Below are 25187 nucleotides of genomic sequence, written 5' to 3'. Positions count from 1 at the left end.
ACCATTGGATTTATGAACCCCTCCCAGAACAAAAACAAAAAACCAAAAACCCCAACCCTTCTTACCTTTCACAGTTACACTTGAGTAAACGTATAAATGCTGCTCGGAACGTACGATTGAATATTGTATATATAATGGGGTTAATGGTTGAGGATACATAGCCCAGCCATAGGCAGGTGTTGACCACGTGTTCGGGTACTTCACACTCGGGACAGGCGGCAAATATTATATTCAGTATGAAGAATGGTGACCAGCACAAAACGAACGTGAAGAATACCAAACCCAGGACTTTGGTAGCTTTTTGTTCGGTGGCAACGGCATTGGCTGAGAGACTGTTGCGTTTATTGCGATTGTTGAGGAAGCTGTAACGGTAGATGTAGATAAATATATTAACAGAATATTTATTAATATATATTATACGGAAGAAATCTGGATCAATAGATGGTAGACAAGAATATTTTTAAATGGAAATTATCTTTTTTTCTTCCTGTTAGATCTTTCTAGACTACAAATCTTTAATATGAATGTTCATTTAGATTACACATACAAATTACTTATTAACTTTTGTTGAGATAGTTTGACCGAATATTTGATTTTAAACAACTCTAAATTAAAAATTATAATCATTTAATTAACCCACATACCTCGTCCCACCCATGGTATAATTATTGTTCATGAACAATTTCAGCGACCTCAAGTATGATAATGGTAATACTAAACTATATCAGAAGTAGACCCCTTTAAATAACTCCCGAGTACACACAACCATGTAATTGATGTCAATTTGGAGTTCAATCACTCCTCTTATTTATACAGTCAATTACTCCTGCCTACGATCTTCATGAGTAAATATATACGCCATAGAACAATGACATCTTCAACTTACCGTAAATTTATTGCGGGCGTTGCAACTTTATTGAAATTAAAACGAAATACTTTCAGTCTTCGATTTCGCCGTGTTTCACGGCTAATTGAAGTTGGCGTTTGGGTTCCCTGTTCACAGGTTCCGTTGAAATGATGCTGATGTTGTTGCTGGTGTTGGTGATGATGATAGTGGTTGGGCATACCAATTGTTGCAATACCCATTCCTTCGCCGTGATCCATAACATCGTCGCGACGATTACGACGCAATGAAAAACGCAACGGTTGCATCGTTGTGGCAAGTGTCCCCTTGCCATTGCCTTTGGCACCGAAGAATTCCAACTGGGATTTGTTGTTGGCACTGGTAATGCGCACCGAGGAACGTCGGTTGGGATGGCTGTAAATTGAATTAGAATTTTATTATAATTGTTGTGTCATTTGAATGTGTTGTGTATAGTGTTGTGTATTGTAAATATAAATTATTTTTAGAAATTATACGACGATTTCAGATTTTCTATTGGCGCACCATGAAAAGTTAGAGATACTTTAGACGGTTTAAGTTTTCAGAGTGACAAACTATTTTTTTTTCTTATATGGTTACCGTTTTTTACACCTTAATGTGCAGATTCACTTAAGGGGACCCCCCCCATTCTCGGGGTCAAAATTTTTGTTGATATAATTCGAATCTACACTGATAAAAGAATGTCTCTACAAAATTTCAAGTGAAAATCTCAAGAACTGTTGAAGATATATCCGATTTAGTGTGTCAGCATCAAGTGACGGCTAAAGGGTTTCTCAAACTTTAAACGCGTTTTTCTCTAAACATTTTTTTGCGAATGGCGGGCACGATAACTCAAAAACTAATAATCCAATCGGTTCCAAATTTTGCATCGTTTCTCTGGGAGTGTATAGCTCTCGTATGAACTAGGATAAAGCCAATCGGTGAAGATCTTCCTTATTTTTTAATTTGGTTTTTGGTCAAAAATCGGCGAATTTCCAAAAATATTTTTTCAAAGGTCCACCATTTTGTTAATTTTAGAGCGAAGTCAATAATCCTAGTTCATACGAGAGCCAGACATGTACTCTTTCTAACACTGTTGGAATTTTCGCATTCCGATGTTCCAGTGAGGAGTTATCATGCCCGCCATCAAAAATAAGGACTTTTCTTTAATTACAAAAAACAACAACAAAACAATAACAAAATGTTTTTGTAAATTATTTTTCTTCTTTTTTAAATCTTCAATTATATATGTGCAAAGTTACAAACCTTAACAAGCATTGGTATAGATTTACCAGCCCATTGAAAATCTTAAAAAAATCAAATCGAGAATGGGGGGGGTTCCCTTAAGTTAGCAATAAAATGTTAATGCAAAAATGTAATTGCGTCTGGAGATTGGCAAGACAACTTGCAATTTAATTCTGTTCATGGTTTTAACATGGACTGTCGGCTCCACCAAACTGGACAGCATTTATTAAGCAAGCCATTTAGCAGGAGGGAATTAAATGTGGGTTACCATGTCATAAACTAAATTTTATTTAAATATTAAAGAAATAAATATAAGCAAAAAATATTATAATTGCTTAAAACTAAAAAAATACCAAACTTTTGTAAAAAATAGGTATTTAGATTTATTTTCAATTAAATGTGTTTACATTGGAAATTGCATGAAACATATGTGGGCAGTGTGGCTGGCTGCATGGTTTCCCACTAACAAAATTCACAGGATTTCTCAACTTTTATCATTTTACACTCACATACACAAACACGGCTGTGTCACACAAGACCACCACATCAAAGCAATGCTTCTCAAGTCAAAAACTAGAGACACGAAAATGATTTTAACAACTTAAATTGTTTTAGACAAACAATTGAAGAGCTGAAGAATGAAAATAAAACGAAAAACTAATGATAAGTGCTTTTATTGACAGATATAGGAAAATGTATGGGTCGTTTGGTTTTAACTTCATGGTGGAGGCCGAACTGGTGGAGGCAGTTTTATTGAAATTCATATTGATTGTTTGAATTGAATTGTCATATTATTGTTATTTCTTTTGATTTGATTCGATGGCCAAAATACTTTCAGGCTGTCTGGCTGTGTTGTTTTGTTTTTCATCGATTTCAAGGTCCAAATAAATTGCCAAATGTTTATTTTTCTTATTTTTAGTTTGGAGATGCAATTTTCTTTTTGTCCATGTTAGTATAATGGAAATCTAGTAACTTTGGAAGTACGTTTTTTAACTATGTTCCATTCATTATTGTTTGAATTAATTGTTTTCTTTTTATGTAGGCCTTGAATTAGTTCGACTAAAACCACGAAGTTCCTGGTGGAACGTTGTGAATGGAATCTATAGATGTTGACTATAGATTAATTATTCATTCCATTCAATCTATTCATTCCAATAATCTATATAAAATATCTCTCTCTTTAAGACTTGTATAGATCTTTAGTTTATATATGTATATTAGGTGTTCCTAGTCCACAAAATGGACTAAGGAGATGTTCTACGAGAAATCCTTCTAAAAGCTAATGACTACAAAATATGTTAAATCCCAACCACTATCACCATATATCAATCTCATATTCCTATTGAGAATTCTCTTTAAAAAAATTGTCATAATAGCCAAATGTGTATTAGATTTTTTTTCACGTAAAAAAATTAAGTTCTTTGCCACCAAATTGCCATAGACAATCGGCATCAACATCATGCTGAGAATGTTTTTTTTTTTTTTTTTAGAAAACCTTTCAAACAGACTCATCAATATCTACCATGAACCTGTGCTTGGATATTTTATCTTTTGTTGTCCTTACAAAAACAAAACATTTTGCGCCATCATAATTATTACTTTTGGCCAAATTGTTTGCCAAATTATTGTTTGTACATTGGTGTCGAAGATGCTGATGATGATGATGATTTCGTTACAAAATAGCTTGTGAGAAATTTTCGGCTTATAAACCATTAACCTTGGACTAGTTTATTTAAAAAAAAACAATGCCAAATCCTTTTCCTTTAAAAATGAATTTTAATTTGAAGCCTTTACCTCAGTATTGTTTTAGTTGGTTGGCTCGTAAATTTTTAAGGGTCATAAAAATTCCATTTAAAAATCCCAATGGCCATTGAAATGTTCGTTGGTGTCAATTACAAGCGGCCGTTTCGCCATTAATCTACCATTCAAAAGTCTCGAGTATTTGGCAATATTAAACAGCTGTCATATTGTAAAAGAGGCCCATAAAAGGGTTACAAGCCATTGAACAAGTACTCTCACTCACGCACGCACGCACACATACATTCGAATACGTAAATGCATAGGCATACATGTATGTGTGCATGTGTTACAGAAGTGTCCAGCAACATGTAGGACATTTGTCCGTAATACATTAATCAAATTGATTGCATATTTTTAAAGGCAGTGTTGATATTACACCACTTTTGTATGTCGGCATGTGAGTGGTGGCAGATGACCTTTGTCCTTTTCGTTATTTGGCCATATTATTAAATAATAAAACTTAATATAAGGAATTCAAATTTAAACCTCATAGACAATATTTTCGCAACTTTAAAGAGGATCGATATCACAATACCACGAAAATCTAACTTTATGCTATGCCAAATTCAGAGCCTGAGCAATATTTGAACTCTTTTGACCGATTATAGGTCAACAGCTCCACTTTCGTACCCTGGCATATATTCCAAATCTTGTTTTCCCGCGGTGAATATTTATGGCATAAAATAAACATTTTGATCTCTTTAGGTTTTGGTTCATTTGAAAATTATAGACTTCGTCCTGACCATAAACGGAACTTCATGTAAAATTTCAAAGTTACTAGCGCGACATTTCTTGATCGGACCACTCTCTCTGTGTAAAATTACATTATGTTCGGGACATAACTGTGGCATCTGGAGCAATCATAAAAACAGACAAAGATAAAGCTTTTGGTTCATTTCATGTCCTAAATATTAAAGGATGATTATCGAAAACAATATGGGTCTTCTTTGGTCAGAATCTATCGTCCATTTAAAATTTCGTGACGATTGGTCCATAACCGTGGCCTGGTTTCGGTTGACCGTATAAAATATGTGATGATCTGGATATAAAAATTACCTGTAGAGCGACTAGAAGATCTGACAAAAAATGAAGTTTTCGTTTCATTGCACTCCCTAAATATCATCCCAACATCACCGAAAGTTATATATATTACCGGAACATTATGTAAAATTTCAAAGCTATCAGCGCGAGATTTCTTGATCAGACCACTCACTCTGTGCAAAATTTCATGATGTCGAGCAATCAGAAAAACAGACAAAGATAAAGTTTTTTGTCCATTCCATGCCCTAATATTAACCGATCATTACCAAAAAATAGGGGTCTTCTTTGGACAGAACCAATCATACATGTAAAGTTTTGCGACGATTGGTCCATAACTGTGGCCAGCATCGTGTTTAGAAATTATAATGGACAGATGGACGGACACACATGTCTAGATCGATTCAGCTAGTCGATCAGTATATTTAAAAGGACCAATATTTCGCGGCATTTCAAACTCTTGGGCTGCACAAAGCTATAATAATTTAATTTAATTTAAATTAAATGAGCCATGTGTAATATATCAATTAGAATAGGTCTCTAGATGGCAATGTTTAGGTCTTAAATATATATGATATCTATTATAGATTTTCTAAAAAAGGATAGAAAACCTTTTAAGTAACTTGAAAGGATATTTCAGATAAATCCGAAAGCTTGATCCTTGAAGGTCAGTGTTGTTACGTAGGCCAGTGATTACATTTTTTATGATATTCTGCTTTAACTGTGATATATAAAATGTTACACATTTTGTTTCCGAATTTGCTAATAAATCGAAATCGAACTGCACTAAATGTTTTACTACACTTATTAGATGATGTTAAAGTGACTGCTCTCCACATTCATAATGCAAAATGATATATACTTATTTTTTTTTTTAATTCGCACTAAGAGGTCTCTGTATATATGGTGGAATGATATGTTATTTTTTGAAAATTGGAATAGTATCAGGGTAAACATTTTGATACTACAAACTTCAAATGAAGTCAATCATGTACTTTTTGTACCAAAAAAGGAATTGATTCTAAAAAATCAAATGATCAAATCAAAATATGCGAATATAATAAAGAGACATAAGATCTTGTGTATAGTATAAATGTTCATGTCTTATTCAACATATTTCGGACCGAAGAAGGGTGTCAGATGATATCAGTCATGTAACTTAATGTGAAACATTTAGCTTACAACAGCAACAAAGAATATGAACAACAACTTTCTGCGATTTAATTGTTTGCGAATTACTTTGTTTCGTTTCCACACGAACTACCATGCAATATGACTGTGGTGGCATGACACTTGGCTATTATTCGAAAGATGAGTTGGGAACTAAAACAACACCAGCTATGGTATGTACGTTGCCTCTGGGGCTAAGGCATTCCATTAAGTTTAGTTGAAATACTGTGAAAATTTTTGGCTCTTTTACATGCGTATTTCGAATTGTCATATGTTGTACATTACATTCACCTACATATCCACACATCGAAATTCACATTTGTTTTGAATGCCGTTTCACGAAGATGTGTTTGGGCGTTTTCATTCATGTCTTCAAATATTCACGTGATGCCTGATAAAATTTACGTGAGTGTACGAAAATGCTGGTATATCACTTGAGGGTGGGCCACTGACTGCATTGAGTCACTGTCATTTTGCAGATAAAGAAAGCAAGTCCATTACCAGTAATTTCCAATGCACAGTAGCCTTTTCATGTTGACAAATACGTGCTCTCTCTCTCTCTCCGTTCCATATCCATGGAAATGGTTTTGGCTACGGTATTTGTTGTGGATAACAAAGATTTATTGTAAAATCACAAAAAAACGAAAAAAACCTCTTCCGATGTGTCGCCAAAAAAATAAACAAAGCATATTTTTAATCATTATAATGGAGAAAATCTCTAAACACAAATGCAAATGAAAGGTTTTTAATTATGAATATCTCAAAAAGGATTTCTATAACGCTACTCTCCATATGACCGTTAAAATAATCTTTGATGTTTGGAAAAAATGTCCATTCTTTTTTGTTTGACGAAAGGTAAAATGCAAATCTGTATGTGTGTGTGTGTACCCGAGTTTTGGTAGACATTACAGAATAGACACTATCATTGCCAGCCACCTATTAGTGCCCCGTTAAAGGACTGTTGTTTCTATCCAATTGTCATAATTCAAATGACTGAGTCCTTACAATGAAAGTGTCTCCATCTAAATGTTAACTATTTGCATATGTAAGTGATGGTATTTATGTATATTATAAAAAAATATGAGAGTGTTATATACACTGGGTCAAACAATAATACAGAAAAATAGAACAACTAAAAGCACATAGAAATATTATATAAAATTAAATTAATTTATAATTTTATTATTATTTTATAAACACAAACAAATATTTGTTTTGCATTGTCATACACCCCAATCTGACAATATACAAATAATCTGGAGTTATGCATTTTATATTGAACAGATTTATTGCGTAGCGTATGATTAACGACAATAATCATACAACCAAATTTAAATATTATTCAGATTATCTAATCTAATAATTTTTCCTTTAAATTCCATTACCAAACCACTGTGAGGCATCCTAGAGGTCTTCCCCCAAAAAATGCATTCTAATTTGGAAAACTTAGGTTTTCGTTTTTAAGTGTCATCAGCCTCGTCATCATGCTCGGCACTCGCCCTAAATACGTAACTGCAGTCATATCCTTCTGCATTATTATTATTATTTTGTGCCAGTTTATAAAATGCATTTTGTTGTTGTCAGTTGCATACGGATGGCAGGCTGGCTGGTTGACTGACTCGATTCTCGATTTTTTGTATGCAGTTGGGGTTTTGGTAAAGTTAGGTAAGTGAAATTGCATTTTTATGTGCGAATGCGGTTGTTATTTGCCATCTAAAGCTCTCTCGGGCACAGTCAGTTGCCTGCTGTGTTCTAATACGTGTTCGGCACGTACAGCCAGAGGCAGAGTGTTGCCACTTCATGGGCGAGGAATAAAATTGGCAGAATAAATTGAATTCTCAAATAACAAGGCGAATAAAATGAGTGTTTGCTGGCAAAAAAAGCCTTTGGGGTTCCTTTAGGGGTTTAAATAGTTTGAGGTTATATTTATTCTTCGGGTTTAATTAATTCAAAAATAAATACTAATCTATCACGTAAACCCTTCACAACTATGTTTTTAGAGTCTTATAGCTTTGTGCAGCCCCAAGAGTTTGTAACGCCGCGAAATATTGATTCTAGACCGACCCTTAAGTATACTGATCATATCTCGACTAGTTGAGTCATTCTGTACATGTGTGTCCGTCTGTCCATTATAATTTGTAAACACGTTACAGGCCAATGGACCAATCGTCACGAAATTTTGCATGTAGGAAGGGTTCTGGCCAAAGAATACCCCTTTTTGGTAATGATCGGTTAATATTTAGGACATGAAATCGACCAAAAACTTTACGACCTGAACATTATGAAATTTTGCTCAGAGAGAATGGTCTGACTAAGAAACCAGCATGGATCTTTTCGTGATAATCGGTCAATATGTAGTAGTCCGATTTTTGTGTGAAAGGACATATGTCCGAGAAGTTGCGTGACATATACCCGAGAAGTTGATAGCATATCCAAGAGGAATGGTTGACCTTTAAATTGATACCAATAATATTGGTATGAAATTCTTAGAACGGCTTTTTAGATGATTATCGGTCAATATAACCAAACCTAAAGTGACCAAAATTGTTATTTTAAGGCGTAAATATTCATCTCGGGTAAACAAGATTTGGAAATATGTCAGGGTTCGAAAGTAGATGTGTTGGCCTAAAATCGGTCGAGATATCGCGAAATATTGCCCAGGTTCAGAATATAGAACCGCAGAAAATTAGATTTCCGTGGTAGTTGTGTAGGATATTTCTTAGCAAATGTCTTTTAAGAAAATTTCGAAAATCATGGATTTACGTATAAGTAATACTAAGAAGTATACGCCCCACTGAGTTTTGGCCTTTGGTTTCCACGTCATAATCATGGTCCGTTACTCTATGGTAGAAATATTGAACTTCTCGGACTGAGTACAAAAATTTTTTGAGCAATGTCAAGGTGACAATGTTTTTTGGCCGAAATTTTATATCAATGTTTTTTTCAAAATAAAATAATTGGTTAATATGGAAGTCGTATAATATGGCAACTCTCGCCTGGACATTCCCAGTAAATATTCATTGCATCATTACACTTTCTTGCAAAAATTGAGCTATTTTATTACGTGTATACGAAACACAACATGACGGTAATATTTTGTAGCACAAAACTGTAGACTAGTGTTAATTTTATGGCTGGGTTTTCAATATTTGCTAGGGATTTTTTTGTATGCCATAAAATTGTTACTATTATGATGGAGGGATAAATAAACTGAATTGAAATGTCGAGAAAAAAAAAATCGCAACAGCCGTTACTATCATCCGACCACATCGCCCAACAATAATAGCATCGGCAATGGTTAAAAGTTTGTGGTTTTCCGTTTTCCGTCTGTATTGGCTAAACACGAAGGGGATGTAGGGTTGCTGCATTCCTTCACATGTTTTTTGGCGGTTAGTTTGGTGGTCTAATTGTTTTGCATGGCATAAGGAGAGGAGTAACAAGGAAGGGCCGCGCCATTTAAACCATTTGGCTGTTAAATTTCCTCAACGAAAAAGAGAAACATCAAATTCATGTTTGCAGCATGTTTTAGGAAATCGTGAACCAGCAGCAACTCTTCCATCTAATAAGACATGCGACCCCATGACTGTGAGCTGATGTTGGGTAATGCCCAACTATTCGCCTAATTGTTTTAAATTTAAATTTTGTTAGATATTTTGAAAAATAAATTTTTTGCTAGCATTTTTCTTGTAAATCATTATGGGTAGATTTTACGAATCAATTTGGTTCTTGTCAATATTTATCTATCGGAAATTATCTATAACTTTAACACCTCAATGTTGACAAACGATCAATTTTGCCTTAATAAATGGCTCTTCGTCTTGTCAATGGAAAAAAAGTGGAAGCAAATGTAATTAAGAAATAATTTCCATGTTGATGCTGAGATGTGGATGTGTTCCGGGTGTCCGAACATGTTTCCCTTCCAACATCATTATTCTTGTTCAAATTACTTGGGATTTTTAGTTTTTATTTACTCTCGATTTTATTGAGCATACACTGAGAAAAGTGTAATTTCAAATTATTATTCCCGCAATTTCATGTGAAAAACGTTTTACGGTTTCGTTCCTAGCTATGCAATTGTGTTTTTCCACGGTATCTAACCTATAGCCTTCTTAATTCAAGAACTAAGTGATTCAGTTATTTGATATGAATCCCATTTTCTTGTCAATATTTTGTTCATGTGTAGTTTTTCACTTCGTTATTCACAAGGCAAGACAAGCAACATTCAGTTCTCTCCCACACTTGCCATTGTTCCTAAAGCATAACTTACCTATCCATTAGATTCGCATTACCAGCATGCGATGAACGCCAATAGTTGCCAGTGTCCTGGTGTCCCGTCGTCGACGATGCCGTTTGATGGCTATGCACAGATATGCGTCGTTTATCATTGTTAGAGTAACTGTTGCCGCTGCCACTGCCGATGGCCCCCAGACTGCTGCTACCCACACTACCGGCCGTCGTGGTCGTCGGCACCATCACTTTAAAGTTGCTCGGTTTACTGCGTAAAGATGACGATGATGAATGACGCAAAATTCCACTACGAAAACTTGTACGACAGGTGTTGGTCGTCGTTGTGCTGTGGCCCGAAGTCGTCAGAGGGCCGCCGCCACCACCAATACCACCACAATTGCTGCCATTATTACCATTGGTGAAATTCGTTGATGAATTGCTGCGATGAGCTGTGGATTGCTTTTCGTAGTCGTGACTAAAGTTACGATTCGTGTCGCCGCTGCCCGTTGCACTCCCGCCAAAGCAATATTTACTGAAACTGGAGTTGTTGCTGAAACTACTGTGCATTTGAATTTGCTGCTGTGAATGTTGTGGTCGTATTGTAAAACGACCGCCCAAGCTGTAATTGAGAGTAGAGAACACAGTGAAAAAACAAAATTGAACGAAATTAAAAACTAATCAATTCAATTTCATCAGAGATTAGTTTTATTCAATGAAATTACAACAATAACAAGTCAGTAAATTAACATTAAATTGACTGTTAGAAAATTTGTTCTATGGTTTCCGAATATCAGAATTTCATTTACTGAAATAAATTAAATGATGTATTTAGAAATTACAAACCCAAATGTAATAGAATTTATTTGAAAAAAAAAACTCTCAATATAATAAATGTTTTAAATGAAATCACGAATTGAATTATAAATTTGAAATAATTGATGGTATAGAATGATGAAAAAATAAGCATAAAATGTGAGTATATATTGTTTATATGGCGTATACGTAATGTCCATACTTATACGCCAAATGTTGACCAATGATGCAGAGTATTTTTCGCAAGGTCGGGAGTGTTCATTTTTAACAATTGGTATGGGTTATATAAAGTGAATATAACTAATTATAGTTACTTTATAGGGTCAATCTTCGATGTTGAAAATGGCTGTAATTTTTATTTAGGGTTCCCAATTATAAATTTTTAATTTTCTAACTGTACCCTCATATAGGAAATTATACTTTATAGCTTCAGAGTATTTAAAATCGGTATATGTTAGCTATGAAATCATGTCCTGGAAGTAATATGAATACCATCACTAATACAGTGAATTATTCCGTGATTTCAATAGACGGCATTGATATATGAGCACTACCCTAAATCAAGCACTACAAATGATAAAGATTGTAAACTAACTCAAAATGAAGTTGGGACAGGGATTTTGTCAGTTTTTAAAAGAAGACACATCATGAAACGACGCATGTCGGAACGACACAGAATGGGTCTCTTGAATATCTTTTGTGTCCCCCATAACGTATAAGCAATGACAATGATTATACGCACCCTATTATTATCTCATGAAAATATTGATTCCTGTCACCGTAGTGACAATAAAAAGCGACCTTTAATGAAAACACTGCCCATTATAATTAAGGACATTTAGGCCCATTTGTAAAATGCCAAGTAATTAAAAATTAAATTCCAAGGATTTGTCGCTCAAACTTGCTATTGTTTCAAGATTCGTTCAAGGTTGGCACATGGACAATAACTGTCAAAACTGACACATAGTATAACCAACAATTTACAGCTTTTGTTTTTATCGTTTGGTAATGTGGATAATAAAAAGCACTCCCCAACGACACAAAAACAAAGAGATTCACACACACACACACACACACACTAAGATACTCACCTTTATAGTGAATGTCAACAAGATACACAAACACACACAACCCAAAAATTGAAAGACAAACTTACCGACGAAATAATTCGCTTTCCGGATGTTCGGCAGCAAATCGAGCCTTCTTCCGTAACAATGGAATGGTCAGGGCGTACGTGATTACCATCATGACCATGGGTATGTAGAATGCCACCAGCGAGCCGAACACAAAAAACGCTCGATTGTTTATAACGCAAATATTCGGCTGTGGCATGATATTCTTTTCGTTGACTAGACCTATTGTCAAAAGAACGAGAGAAAAAAGAAACGAAGAAGAAAGAAAGAATGAAATAAAGGAAGAAAAGATTGCAACGTTAATTTATGGGAAAATAAGTCGTTCAATGTAAATTATTGGAGACAGATGTAGCCGCAGTAGAAGCGACAAAGTGTCAGGGGAAAGAATAACTCGTGGTTATATCAACATTCATAGTGGCCAGTAGAACATCCGTGAAGCGGATCAGATCAGTGCCACAAAATAACTACGAAGTTTTTGTTTCTTTCATTTAAAGAATTTAAAAATATAATGGAGAAACATTGGGATGTTCTGTGTTCTGGAATGCTCTGGTTTTAGAATATGCGGAGAAGGCAATAAGATGAAAATCTTGTCCAATGGAAAATATTATAAAGAACAATGTTTTTATTTTGTACTTTCCCAGAAAAAGATTAAAAAATTGTTACGGTAAATTTGAGTTAGTATTACTGTGCCAAAATATCCCAATAAAAATAGAAGTGTGTACTACTCCCCAATACACACTTCGCTTGAAACTTACCCAATACGGTGATGGAACTGGAAACAAGCATGGCCATTAGCCAAACTATGGCAATTTTCATGCCGGCCAAACGTTTCGTTGAACGATGCCGTGAGCCCAATGGATTTCGTATGCCCAGGTAACGACCCAGAGATATGAAACACATGTGCAAGATGCTGGACGAGCAGGCCATTACGTCGCATGTAACGTAAATGTTGCACCACGTAAAACCCAATGGCCAATAGCCTGCAAAGAGAACGAATAAAAAAGAAGAGAAAATACAATGAAGACAATATTGAATAATTCGAAATGCTACTTGGACAAAATATGAATTTAAAGCAAAAATATATGTATGAAAAATATACAGTTTAAAAATAATAGTTCAATTAAGATGCCTAATTGGTCAATTCTTTTACATTGACAGAAGTGGAATATGTGCCATTGATTTATTCTTAGAATGGGTATTTTTTCTTCTCCTAGTCCAAAGCAGTGTTGGGTGCTATTATCATTTGTGTCTGCAATGATGTTTTAAAATATTACGTGCCTCAATGAACTTTGTCATACTTTTGTGTTGGAATTAGGTTTAATTGCCATACGATTATCCGGTAATTTGGCACTGTATGGCAGAACATCAAATGGTGATTAATATAAGAGTTTCGGGCAATTTGTTGCACTTTCAATGGGAGAAACGTTTGTAAAAGAACTCGTTTAGAACTTATATTATTTTTTAAGAGAAGCTGTGGAATGTTAATCATCGAAGAAGGTATTAACAATATAAACTGTCCTCGAGGTTTTTTTTTAATCCACACCACTAGGCACAAAAATATATTTTTGGAATTTATATCTAAGCCTGAAATGACTTCAATCCAATACGCTATGCTATATTTCTTGTAAAGCGAACAGACGACATCGGCTCCTCCAATTGCATAAAATTGGATAAAAATATATGTGGGAGCTATATCTACATCTGAATTCCGATTTCAACAACAAAATGTCGTGCAAATAGAACAGGATATGTGGTGCACCATTTACATAAATGGGACAAAAATATATATGTGATCTATACTAAAATCTGAACCTATTTCAACAAAACTTCACCGATATAAACTTGTAGAAACTTCATTGGCAGTATGGTGTTCAATTTAGATAAAATCGGACGAAACTATATATGGGAGCTATATCTGAAGCTTAACCGATTTTCTATATTTTCTAATTTTTTTTCGTCTTTGGGCCGAATATGTGACCTGTGCGAAATTCCATCCAAATCGGATTATAAATGTTACCTTAATTTTACTTACAAAAATACATGGACGGACGGCCGGGCAGACGGACATGCATACACCGACTCCGAAAAAGATTCTATGCATATTCTCAAAAGGTCAATCTCGTTTCCTTTTCCTGTTACAAACATATGCACAAATACCATGAGAAAATTTATTAATTTTTATATATGTAAGTGAAAAAGTCGGAAAACAAAATGTATGTAAAGGAAATACATACAGATGTACATAAACCCTTTGGGAATTAATTTAGATTTGTGTTGATTCAGCTAAATGTCAAGTTAACACTTTTACATACATACATATATACACCTAATTTTAATGAAGTCAAAATATTTTATAAATTATCAAAACAAGATAAATCTGCATATAATTAAATCATTCCATCCAGTTCCAAATCCTGTGAATTGATGCTTCCCACAAAACCAAATACCAACCAAATCTGCATAAAATCCGACAAATTTATTCATAATACAATATATTTCGAATAATGGTTTGTAATGAAGTGGAGTTCGGACTATAATTACTCTAAAAATTACTATGAAGGATTATAAGTTTCATTCTGCTGATGTGGTTTGGGATTTAATTTGGAAATTTTATTCACAAAGAATAAATTTTTATATAATTGCCATTACCCAGGAAACGTTTGAATGATTTAATTTGGAAGCTTGTTACCTGATGGTGTTATTTTTAAACATTTTACAAAGAAATTTGCATATTTTGTCAACGATATGACACGCTGGCCATTGACTATTAAAATCTGCCCTTGTAATGCTTCATCGTAATTCAGGACTTCGTGCAAAAAATTAATAAAAAATCCAAATACCCATTGAATGGAATTGTCCATGCAGTTGTTTAAGTGTCATTTCCAGGAATCGATTTAAATCCACTGAACAGTAAACGTTTCTATTTGAGGTTTAACTAACACTTTTTTATGCCCTCGAATAGAATAGATGTGTATATTTCTGTAGCTAGAAAACAAAAGATTCAATTTATTTAAATTGGTTTTTGGCAAACAAAACAACAACAACAACAACGAAGCGGCAATTGGGAATTCGGAGAATGAAATCCCCTCATCCCCAAATTCGTGTATGGCCGCTGTTAGAATTTATTGCAGGCAGAAAAAAGAGCGCACGCCATGACCATCCGATGTTCTTCTTGGAAAATGAAAGTACATTGCTACAGAAGCGACAACAACAACAAAAACAAGTCGGTATGTAAATATATTTAGTCTACACAGGGTTACATTATAAAGATTTCAATGTTGAACACATGTAGCTACATAAATATGAAAGTATATTTCGATTTGGAGCGCAGGCACATAAATTCCGATGCAGATAGATGTTTACAGGGTATTCGATTGAAACAGATGTTTGTTTGAATTACTTTTTTAAAGTAAAGTTTAAATTTATCTTAAAGGGAAAAAGTTATTAGACATACACACACACGCACACGCACATATCATTTTGCAATGTAAACAATAAATCTTTAATCGAGGTAAACAAGATTTATATAATTTACATATATTGGGGATGTATGTAAGTATGTATGCTGGGTCGGTTGAAATTTTCGATTACCTAAAATGTAAAATGTGTGGTTATATTTCACAGCATTTATCATATGCAATAAATCCTCTTATATACAATCGTATGTGTTGTATTCAAAAGCCATTTGTTATGGATGCAAATAGTAGTCATTCCCTCTTGAAATTGAGCATGCAATGACCCATATACATATGTGTGTCCATTCCCTGCCATGCGAGATATCAAATTGAATATTCAAATGTTTTTTAAACATTATGACAAATTTAATATCGACTGCATCCTGCAGTGTTCTTTGTCGTTAGTAAACAAATTGACATTTCTTTTGAATATTACTTATTTTCAATTTTGTCCTCCATTTCGGTTGGATGCTATCTCTGGAAAAAGAAGATAGACGAAGACACTCCCGCACGCCCTCACAGCACAGCAGAGCACACAATTACCGACCGAGACTTAGATGCTTCCAATGAAAGGCGACTAAGTAAATGGAAAAATGGCTCAGTGGCAGCATATGGGAATCTATTTGCAACATTAGTTGTGTATTATACGATGTGAACATACATACATACACACATACACATATTCCGACCTCCCTTGCACAATGCAGTAAATGAATGAATTGAATAGTTGAATTTAGAATCGTTTTTATGATTGGAATTTTTGCTATTGAATTGATGTCCTTTCGAAAGTATTAGTCAGACGATGAAGCAGAACTGGAAAACCCCTACTGCTACAACAAAATGGTTGAGTTTCGATTAAAAAAAAAAGATGTAGATAAGGGTAAGCTTGATGATGACCTCTAATTAAGATGATTTATAAAGGGACATCTATACTTTGTTTCATACGAAATATTATGATTTAATGTAAAGTTCGTACCTCTGATATTGTCACGTTAGTATTAAAAAACACGGTGAGCGGAGCATATGATACCCTACACAACCACCAGGAAAATCTACCTTGCTGCGGTTCTATATTCTGAGTTCTGGGCAATATTTGCACCCTCGTGCTATTTGTGTAATTAATACTGTTATCTAAAAATTTGTATATACCTCTCTTTTTGTATATCTCATATATATATATATATATATATATATATATATTTCGAAAATCCTGTAGTGCTTTGAAGATTATTATTGAGTATGAAATATCTCATATAAAAAAATTTACCGTTTACTCCTAATTTTTGGAATTTAGATCCAATTTCAAATATTCGCAACAAGGACAATCGAAATATCTACAACCCTATGTAAAACGTTCTAATCATTTGTTTCAAATTCTTTAATGTTCTCAAAGTAAATTATATACACATCCTTCAAATAGTTGACATCAATTGACTTTTGTCAATATCTGCTTATAGGTTAAGTAATCCTTGTACGACTTTTAAAAACATCAATATTAGTTACATGTTTAAAAAATCAGAAAAAACCGTATTCATTATTGTCACATTTTTATTTCATTCTCATTTATCTCTCTGGCGAATAATATTCCCATAGAAATTCAATTGTTGGCAAATATTGAAGAAGAAAACTATCATCATTACAAACAGGCATTGGACGAACGAACGAACGAACGAAGGGATTACTTCCAACTGCACATACCAGAAAATAAATTCTCAGGAATTTCCGCAAAAATTGTGCTGGTGAAAGCCACCAAAGGATAATATTATATGGCTATTATCACATATTTAATCAAAGCTTGGACTTATGTTATCAATCAGCAAAATCAATACACTCACACTCATATATATATATATATATATTTATATATAGAAATGCCATTCACGTCCTCAATCTAGTTTTCGATTTCTTTGGATTTAGAAGTTTGTTTGGTTTGTTTGTGTGTTAGTTCGATATTAGATTTCCTGATAATATTTCTGTCCAAAACTTTTATCCCTTTTACCAAATGTGGATATTCACATTCATATCCACACGCACACACACGCACACTCATGCACTTATTTAACATCTGCATGGTCGGATAATAGAATACTGTGAAACCGTAATACCTACGAATGATACTTTCCACAAAAGTTACTTTAGTGTTGGTGTTGTTGTAGTCCATTCGAATAAATGGGGAAAAAGTTCGTCTACAAAACGGCAAAGTTGATGATGAGACTGTCCAACATTAGATTTTGGCGTGTGTAAAATTAATAAATATTTATGGATGTCCATAATTGTGCAAATGTTTTTGTAAAAGGGTAGATATGGTGAGAGTGATAGGAACATGAGCAGTGTTTTAAAAAGTAATCCTCCTAGGGTTTTTTTGTATTGAAAGTGGGATACAGTCTAGGTTTTGGATCGAAAGTATTTGTAGAAAAATTTCAGGAATGTCCCTCTTTGTTGTCTTTGGCGTTGTCATAAAATGTAGGCCCTTCATGCGAAGACAATTCTTGCTTGGGATTCCAACAATTGTTCTGTACGGATTCTTAATAATCTAAGTGATTCAAATGAGCTGTGATTTGGTAATTCGTATTTCCAGTGGTTCTAAATTTTTCGGTATGACTAATGTGTTGACTAAATGTTTCTGATATTTGATTTGAGAACTATTTACAGAAGATTACACAATATGTAAAAATATAAATCCCTCTTGGGGCTTCAATTCAAACACCCAATAGAAGGAATTTCCAACATTCAAAGTCGTTCTCCAAGTGGAGTTACAATAAAATTCACACAGTTATATATCGTATCCTGATATATTTTTTTCAACTTTTTAATTCGATTGGAAAAATTCCGTGTACTGAATTTATGGATGACAATAAATTTTATTGCTGTTAGAACAATTAAGTAAATAAATTAAATTAAAATTTTGCCTTAACTTTACATAATTTCTCTCGCATTTCGTCTCTCTCACTCCTCTCCCACACACAAACACACCGTTAGATACCTCAACTCTGCTACAAATCTCGACTTTAATTAATGACAGGTGTCCGACGAACAATAGCCACCAACCAATTCTCGCCGTACAAATTTCTATCATTCAAATGGACACGAGTAGACCATGGAGACGACATTCGTGCTTCCATTAGTGAGTGTGCATGCCTTTGGCATTGGTGTGTGAGTGGATTATTGCCTGACATAACATGGAAAAATACTTTCATTATTCTTCTGTCCGGCATCATATTTCAAATCCGAGCTGTCTTTCTACAAATTAATTTGCCAACATCCTCTTTTCATTTAGGAAATTGTCGGGCACTCGAATAGGGCCATGGCGAGGAACATAAATATTTTGATTTTCTTTTGTTTGTTGGGATCCGACGAGCACACATACAGACACACACACACACACTCATACTTACATAGGTGTTAAGGTCAATTGTGAGTTGTAGGATTGAGGACAAGCCATTTATATCCGTTTGTAATTTTTTGGCACATTTTAAGTTCGTTTGTAAGTGTGTGTATGTCGTATTACTAAGCCTCGTATGTAGGCGAGTGAACAGTGTCACTGTGTGTAAAAGTATGCCACCATAATCATTTATTTCATGGTAGCAAGATTTTGAAAAATCCTCATTTTACTCCTCTCCCCATCAATGGATTCCCCAACTAATGATCGACTTCCAAGGGGTGGAGTAGAACTTTGAAAAGATTACCTTTATGGTGACCATGTTGTTGTTGTCGTTGTTTCTTCTTTGTTCGAATGCCTATGTGAGTGTGTAAGTGACTCCATTTAGAAAAACAGGCAACTTGAGACCATTAACCAAACCTTTCATTCAATGGTCAATGATAGAGAATATTATTCGGCAAACAATTCCCCCATCCGCCTGACCTTTTGTTCGTATTTTTGGTATTTTATAAAATACTTAATGGAGTGCTTAAATGCTACCCCTACCCCTTTTGGCCAAAAAGAAAATGAAAAAAGAAAAACATTGTATTATTCAAGACCTCTGTAGATGTTGTCATTATTATTATTGTTATGGGAGGATGGCTTTAAACAAAACAATACATTCCTCTTTTCTTCTTTTTTTTTTTTTTGAAAAATCAATAAGAAATCCATTAATTTGTTTAGAATATCCCATTTGTAGCTGAGCAGACAAAAGGAAATTTTTGGGTGCCTGGACACAAACACTCATATGTGTTTGTGTTGGTTTTTCTTTTAAAAATGCATGTTCCTTTTTAAATCCATTTTGTTGGCGTTGGAATTCCATTCCAATTTGGTGGCGATCGACCTTTTTGTTGTTTTTAATGTCGCCTTCGCTTTGGCTTACGGAATTCTCAAATTCGATTTAAATTATTTCGCATTACGCCTGTGGATTTGCATTAAGGAAAATCAAAAACAAGTGAGAGAGGCTATTGCCGGTCGTATTGGCTATTTGATATGCAGGATATGTGTCTTTTCGTACAGAATATGTAAACGAGTAGTGTGGGGTACATTGTTTTAAAACATTTGGATTTCGAATTCGTTTCTAGGGTCCTGTATTTCCTCAGTCCACATTTTCTTCCGTACAAAAAATCTATTGTAGGGTAGTAAATAGTTCTCATTTTAATTTTTACCATCGCCAACACCAACAACAACACTAAGAAGAATGGAAAACAACAAAACCAATGCTGTCTGTGCCAATATCAACAAAATGTCGAAATAAATTTTCGTCTTTTGTTTTTTAAAGTTTCTCCTTTTGTTTGTAACTTTTTTGTTTGGTTTTGGAAAGGGTTATTGCGGTGGAGGAGTCGGCCGAGAGAAAAGTGCCAAGGATAAAAGTTTTGCACTTTGTTGGGGATTCAAATTGGTTCTGGTTTCTGCGGAGTCCAGTGAAAAGGCGTTAAATTTATTTGGCACTTTAATGAATACTTAAGCCGACAGTAAAATCGAATCGAATCGCATGGAAGTTGTCCCCATTATGTCCCTGAAATGTGAATGTGCCATTGAGTCGAATGTATTGGTCATAAACGTGGAAACAGGAAATCAAATTAAAAAGAAAAGAAAACAATTAGGAAAACATTAGAACCGAATTACAGAATAACAGTTTGTTGGGCGTTTTATTGGGGTACTCGAGCAAATTCTACTCGGATGATAAATGGCTTGGCAAATTTGAGCTGTAAAATTAGAGAAAAAGGCGTAAGAAAATGTTAATTGGCATGAGCCGTAAATGTAGGGGAATTTAGGTAAGGCATTTAGTACTTTAGGGAGACGAGGATTTTTATTTTAAAATTGGGCAAAGGTCGTTGTTTTTGTATTACATCAAAAATATGTATATTTTCATTAATTAGATATTTTTTTTTATTTCGGTTGATATTCTAATTCGGAAAGATGTTCGAGCCATAAGGTAACCCTGTCGCAAATCTCAGATCGTAATGATATTGTTTTCATTGCATTTATTATTGTTTTAAAACAATTTGTTTTTATATACACAAATCAGTCTTAACTTGTGGATAATAAAATATTTCAATGCATAAAAAAACTTACCCAAAAAAGCTGGTATCGCGCCCAGCGGCATCACAAACAAGCTAACCAGCAGATCAGCCACCGCCAATGAAAATAGAAAATAATTGGTAACATTCTGCAAGCGACGATCCAAGGCGACAGCCAGACACACCAAAATATTACCCAAACCACCGGCAAATATAAAAAAGAGGACAAACAGAAATCCCCAATCGAAACCTTTTACCGGTGGCGTTGCACTACTAATCAGATCACCATGCCAATCCGAACCGTTGATGCTATCGGGAAATGTTGTCAACGATGAGTTCACAGCCAGTGTTGAATTGAGCAACGACAGACTCCAAGGCCATAAATCATCGTTCCATGTGGTGGTGCTGGTGGTGTTTGTTGTTGTCGCCGTTCCATGAGCCCAACTGCTAGCATTGAGAAATGTTTGCGACGAAGACTGTTCGCTCCACGCTGGCAGGCTGTCATGTAAAGATTCGAATGATGCTTTTGCCATTTCGGGCAAGTTTTGAAATACAAAACATCGAACATTATTGCTTAGCGTTGCAGGCGTGGAGGGGGAGACCGTTGAGAAAACAGAAACAGGGGTCTTGTCACAGAACATTGTGTACTGGGGACAGAGGCGGGTAGAATCACTGAGCATCACTGTATCATTGTAATTTTCATTAATACTTGCTGGTGTGGTTATTGTTGTTGTAATACTAGTTGTTGTCATAGTTTCATCCATGTTCATCATATGATGAAGACGATGATGTGAATGGTGTCCTTGTGGATGTGGTGGATACTTAAAGGACATTTGGAATTCTTGAAGTGGTTGTTGCAAATCATCGACAATTACTTTCAAACGTTCCACACATTTTTGCACGAACTCCGCTGTCGATGAGGACGAAGATGACGACATAGATGATGATGACGGCGATGGGGCAGGGTTGGGGACGAGGGAAGGAGACAACTGATTTGATTCCTGTGGCATTTCAATGTGGTGTTTGCTGGATAACACCGGTATTGTATTAAGGCAGCTGTAATGAGTTGTTGTTGGTGTTGTGGGCGATGTCGATGGCGTTGCTGCAGTTGTGGAAGTTTCGAGTATACAACGGAATGTGTGAAACAATTTCGATTTTGAACCCCCTTCCCCTGACATCCATTCGTCGATGTTATCGTGGGTGGGGTACGCTGTAGTTTCGGTGATTTGGTTTTGGGCTTCTTCACACCAAACGTGGGGCAGAACTTTTTCATTTTTGTTCTCGTCTGTGGTACCTGGACTGAAACCTCGCCAACAAAAGGAATCATACATTCTTTCAATATTCCCCGCACTGGTGTTGGTGTCGGTGTTGCTATTGTATTCGCTTTGTGGTGTTGCTGACAATGTGGTTTTTGTTGTTGCTGCTGCTGCCGTCGTTGTTGTATTGGTGGTTGTGGCACTGTCACTGACATTTGTTGCGGTTGGTCGAAGACCAAGCCTTTGTTGCAAATCCATTTCATTCTAAAGCAGTTTGACAAGCTCTGAACTAGACTTTCGTTGCGTTCAGCAATGTTGGCCGTCGTCTTCTTCTTCAGTTCCTGTGCGACTCGCAGATTTTCTGTAATGGAAAAAAATAGTCAACCACTTGAAATTGCAATTAAAATGTTTTGGTAGATTTATTGCCTTTCGATGACATCTAAACCATGGATCAGACGTTAGCCATCTGACATAATTAATTTGTGGTCGGTCACAAATCATTGAACCGTTTTGTGCGGTCCTTTGTGGTTTGCAACGTTATTTGGTGATTTATGTTAATTTGTTATGAATACCAGTTTTCGATTTAACAAAAAAGGTTCGCATTTTCATTGGAAAAGTAACAAAATCTCAATCAGATTAAATTAATTGTATGCCTAGGCAGTAAATGCCTGCAGGGGTGGTGAGTGAAGTGAAGTGGCCGATGATGTTGTGAATAATTTTGTGGTTATACTTTCTGACATTCCAGAATTAATCATTCGCATCTCTATTTGCCACTACCAAAATTTTGCTTGTCATTTGTTATTTTTTGGGAAACTGTTTGAATTTTGATCGACAGAAGGTAAAAATGGAGATTAGTTTATTAATGATATTTTTATGAATGAAGGAACCTGACAGAACAAATACAGGAAACTCCAAAATAGTGCGAACTATTATTTTCAAAAAAAAAAAAAAAAAAAAAAATACACACAAATGTTACCTTCAGAAATATGTCTCCATTAAATGTAGGTTTTAAACTTGAATGTCTTTTGACCCAACCATTTCTAAAAAAATTTGGAGACTATTTAGTCAACGTCTGCTGTCTATGTTGCTTATCGGATCACTCCTCTCCAAGAAAATGGTCATAATTTGGTACACAAAATATGTGAGTGAAATAATCTCATTAATACCGACCCCTACACAAGATAACCATTTTGATAAATCCTAGACCATTTTCGAAGATAGACTATCGAACCACACATTCTGGTCACAACATTTTGAAATTGTTAGACTACGACTACAATTTTTAACAAAGCATATAGTAATACTTTTTAAAAATTGAGATAATCTAAGGCAAAATATGACTTATTGACTTTACTATTTTTGCCCCTGACCAAAAAGTGGATATTTTGGATCTTTCTGTGCTCTCAAATCTTTTATTGATTTTCGATTTTTGTTGAGCATATTTTATTTATAAAATAGTAACAAGTAAAAAGGTGTCTGTCGTTGTTGCCGACTGACGATATATACCTCAACCTTTGGTTTGCGGAGGTCTTCGAAATTACACAGGTTTTATTATCCGTTTTATATATGGAATATATTTTTATCAAAGTGATGCCAGATTTAATGATGATCAAATCGGTTCTCCAATTCGCTTCAAATTAAATTTGCAAGTATATAAAATATTGACCCTTTTTGGGTCCCATCTGTGGACTAGATCTAGGCTTGGTAAAGACAATAGGATGTGCAAAATTTGGTTAAAATCGGAAATTCCATTCGCCAGATATTGGATTTATAAAAATTGAAAATTTTTATCATTGGGAATGGGAGGTACAAAAATGAGTGCACCAATGGGTTCCATATTCTGACTTGATCTAGGCTTGGTAAATATATTAGGTTGTACAAAGTTTAGTTAAAATCGGTTCGAATGATATTATAAAATAAATCTTTAGCACAACTTTGACATTTTGTGGGGGAGGTAACAGAAGGAGTGGGCAAAATTGGGATGAAATTGTGAGTTATCGTGCGCACCAGCCGGCCAGACAGACGGACGGAAATTTGGTATTTGTGTGCAAAGAAACTTGGGGTCTAAAAACAATACTTCAATGAGGCTCATCAAAGTATATATATGCCCTCATTAGGCATAAGGCTGAGAGATAAAAATGTCACGCAGGTGGGGGGCTAATGGTAAATAACTTTCGGCATTAACGACTGAGACATTCCAGTTAGTTGCTAACTACACTTGAGCTCCAACATGCGATGTTGCATTGGTTTAAGTAAGTAAAATTTCAGTGCAATTAATATGGGAAGAGGTGAAGAAGATATGCATCGCATTTCTCCGGTCCTCATTAGCGACGCTAGCCGTTGTACATGAGTGCATTCCGCCTTTAAGGGTTTAATTTTTTAATATAATTTCTTTAATACATGGCGTCTGATTTCTCCAATAATTTTTTTTGTGGAAATTTTTAATATCTTTGTGGTGATTTTCCCATTTCTTTTAAGATTTTCCGATACTACATTTCTTACATTCTACTCTTGTGATAAACATATGCCTGTAGTCTACTTTAAGGAAATAGTACTCATAGCATTTCCTTTTATCGATTTGTTTTTCCGAAGAAAAGTCATCTTTATTTCGACGCACGTTTAAAAAATTCAATAATTAATAATTCAATATATTTGTTTCATAAAAAAACAACAAGATTTATTGGTAATATTTATTTTCAGTTCATGAGGACAACTTCTATCACAATAAAATTTCGGGGAAATCTTT

The 25187-nt window shown here is 34.8% G+C and overlaps 1 protein-coding gene across 1 annotated transcript; it reads right to left on the bottom strand.

Moving 5' to 3' along the window:
* Positions 1-61: 61 nt before the first annotated feature.
* On the bottom strand, positions 62-22744 carry LOC133324645 (5-hydroxytryptamine receptor 2A). Its single transcript, XM_061533479.1, has 7 exons — positions 21241-22744; positions 13044-13268; positions 12312-12510; positions 10584-10961; positions 10383-10526; positions 887-1258; positions 62-362 (listed from the first exon to the last, which is right to left on the bottom strand). Exons 1-7 carry the CDS (start codon positions 22697-22699, stop codon positions 62-64), a joined length of 3078 nt encoding a protein of 1025 aa, XP_061389463.1. The 5' UTR covers positions 22700-22744.
* Positions 22745-25187: the final 2443 nt, after the last annotated feature.

The sequence above is a fragment of the Musca vetustissima genome, unplaced genomic scaffold (assembly GCF_032173495.1).
Source record: "Musca vetustissima isolate MV318-11 ecotype Yass unplaced genomic scaffold, APGP_CSIRO_Mvet_v1 utg19228, whole genome shotgun sequence".
Classification (NCBI taxonomy): domain Eukaryota; kingdom Metazoa; phylum Arthropoda; class Insecta; order Diptera; family Muscidae; genus Musca; species Musca vetustissima.
The sequence above is the reverse complement of the archived record's forward strand: the minus strand, read 5'-3'. Positions and strand labels throughout refer to the sequence as shown.

Bases quoted from the DNA above. Each gene is read 5' to 3' on its own strand.
- LOC133324645 (XM_061533479.1), bottom strand. From the start codon at position 22,699: ATGGATTTGCAACAAAGGCTTGGTCTTCGACCAACCGCAACAAATGTC. The intron at 13,269-21,240 runs GTAAGTTTTTTT...TTCTCTTTGCAG, and splicing joins CGCGATACCAGCTTTTTTGG to GCTATTGGCCATTGGGTTTT. The intron at 1,259-10,382 runs GTAAGTTATGCT...TTCAATTTACAG, and splicing joins AATGCGAATCTAATGGATAG to CCATCCCAACCGACGTTCCT.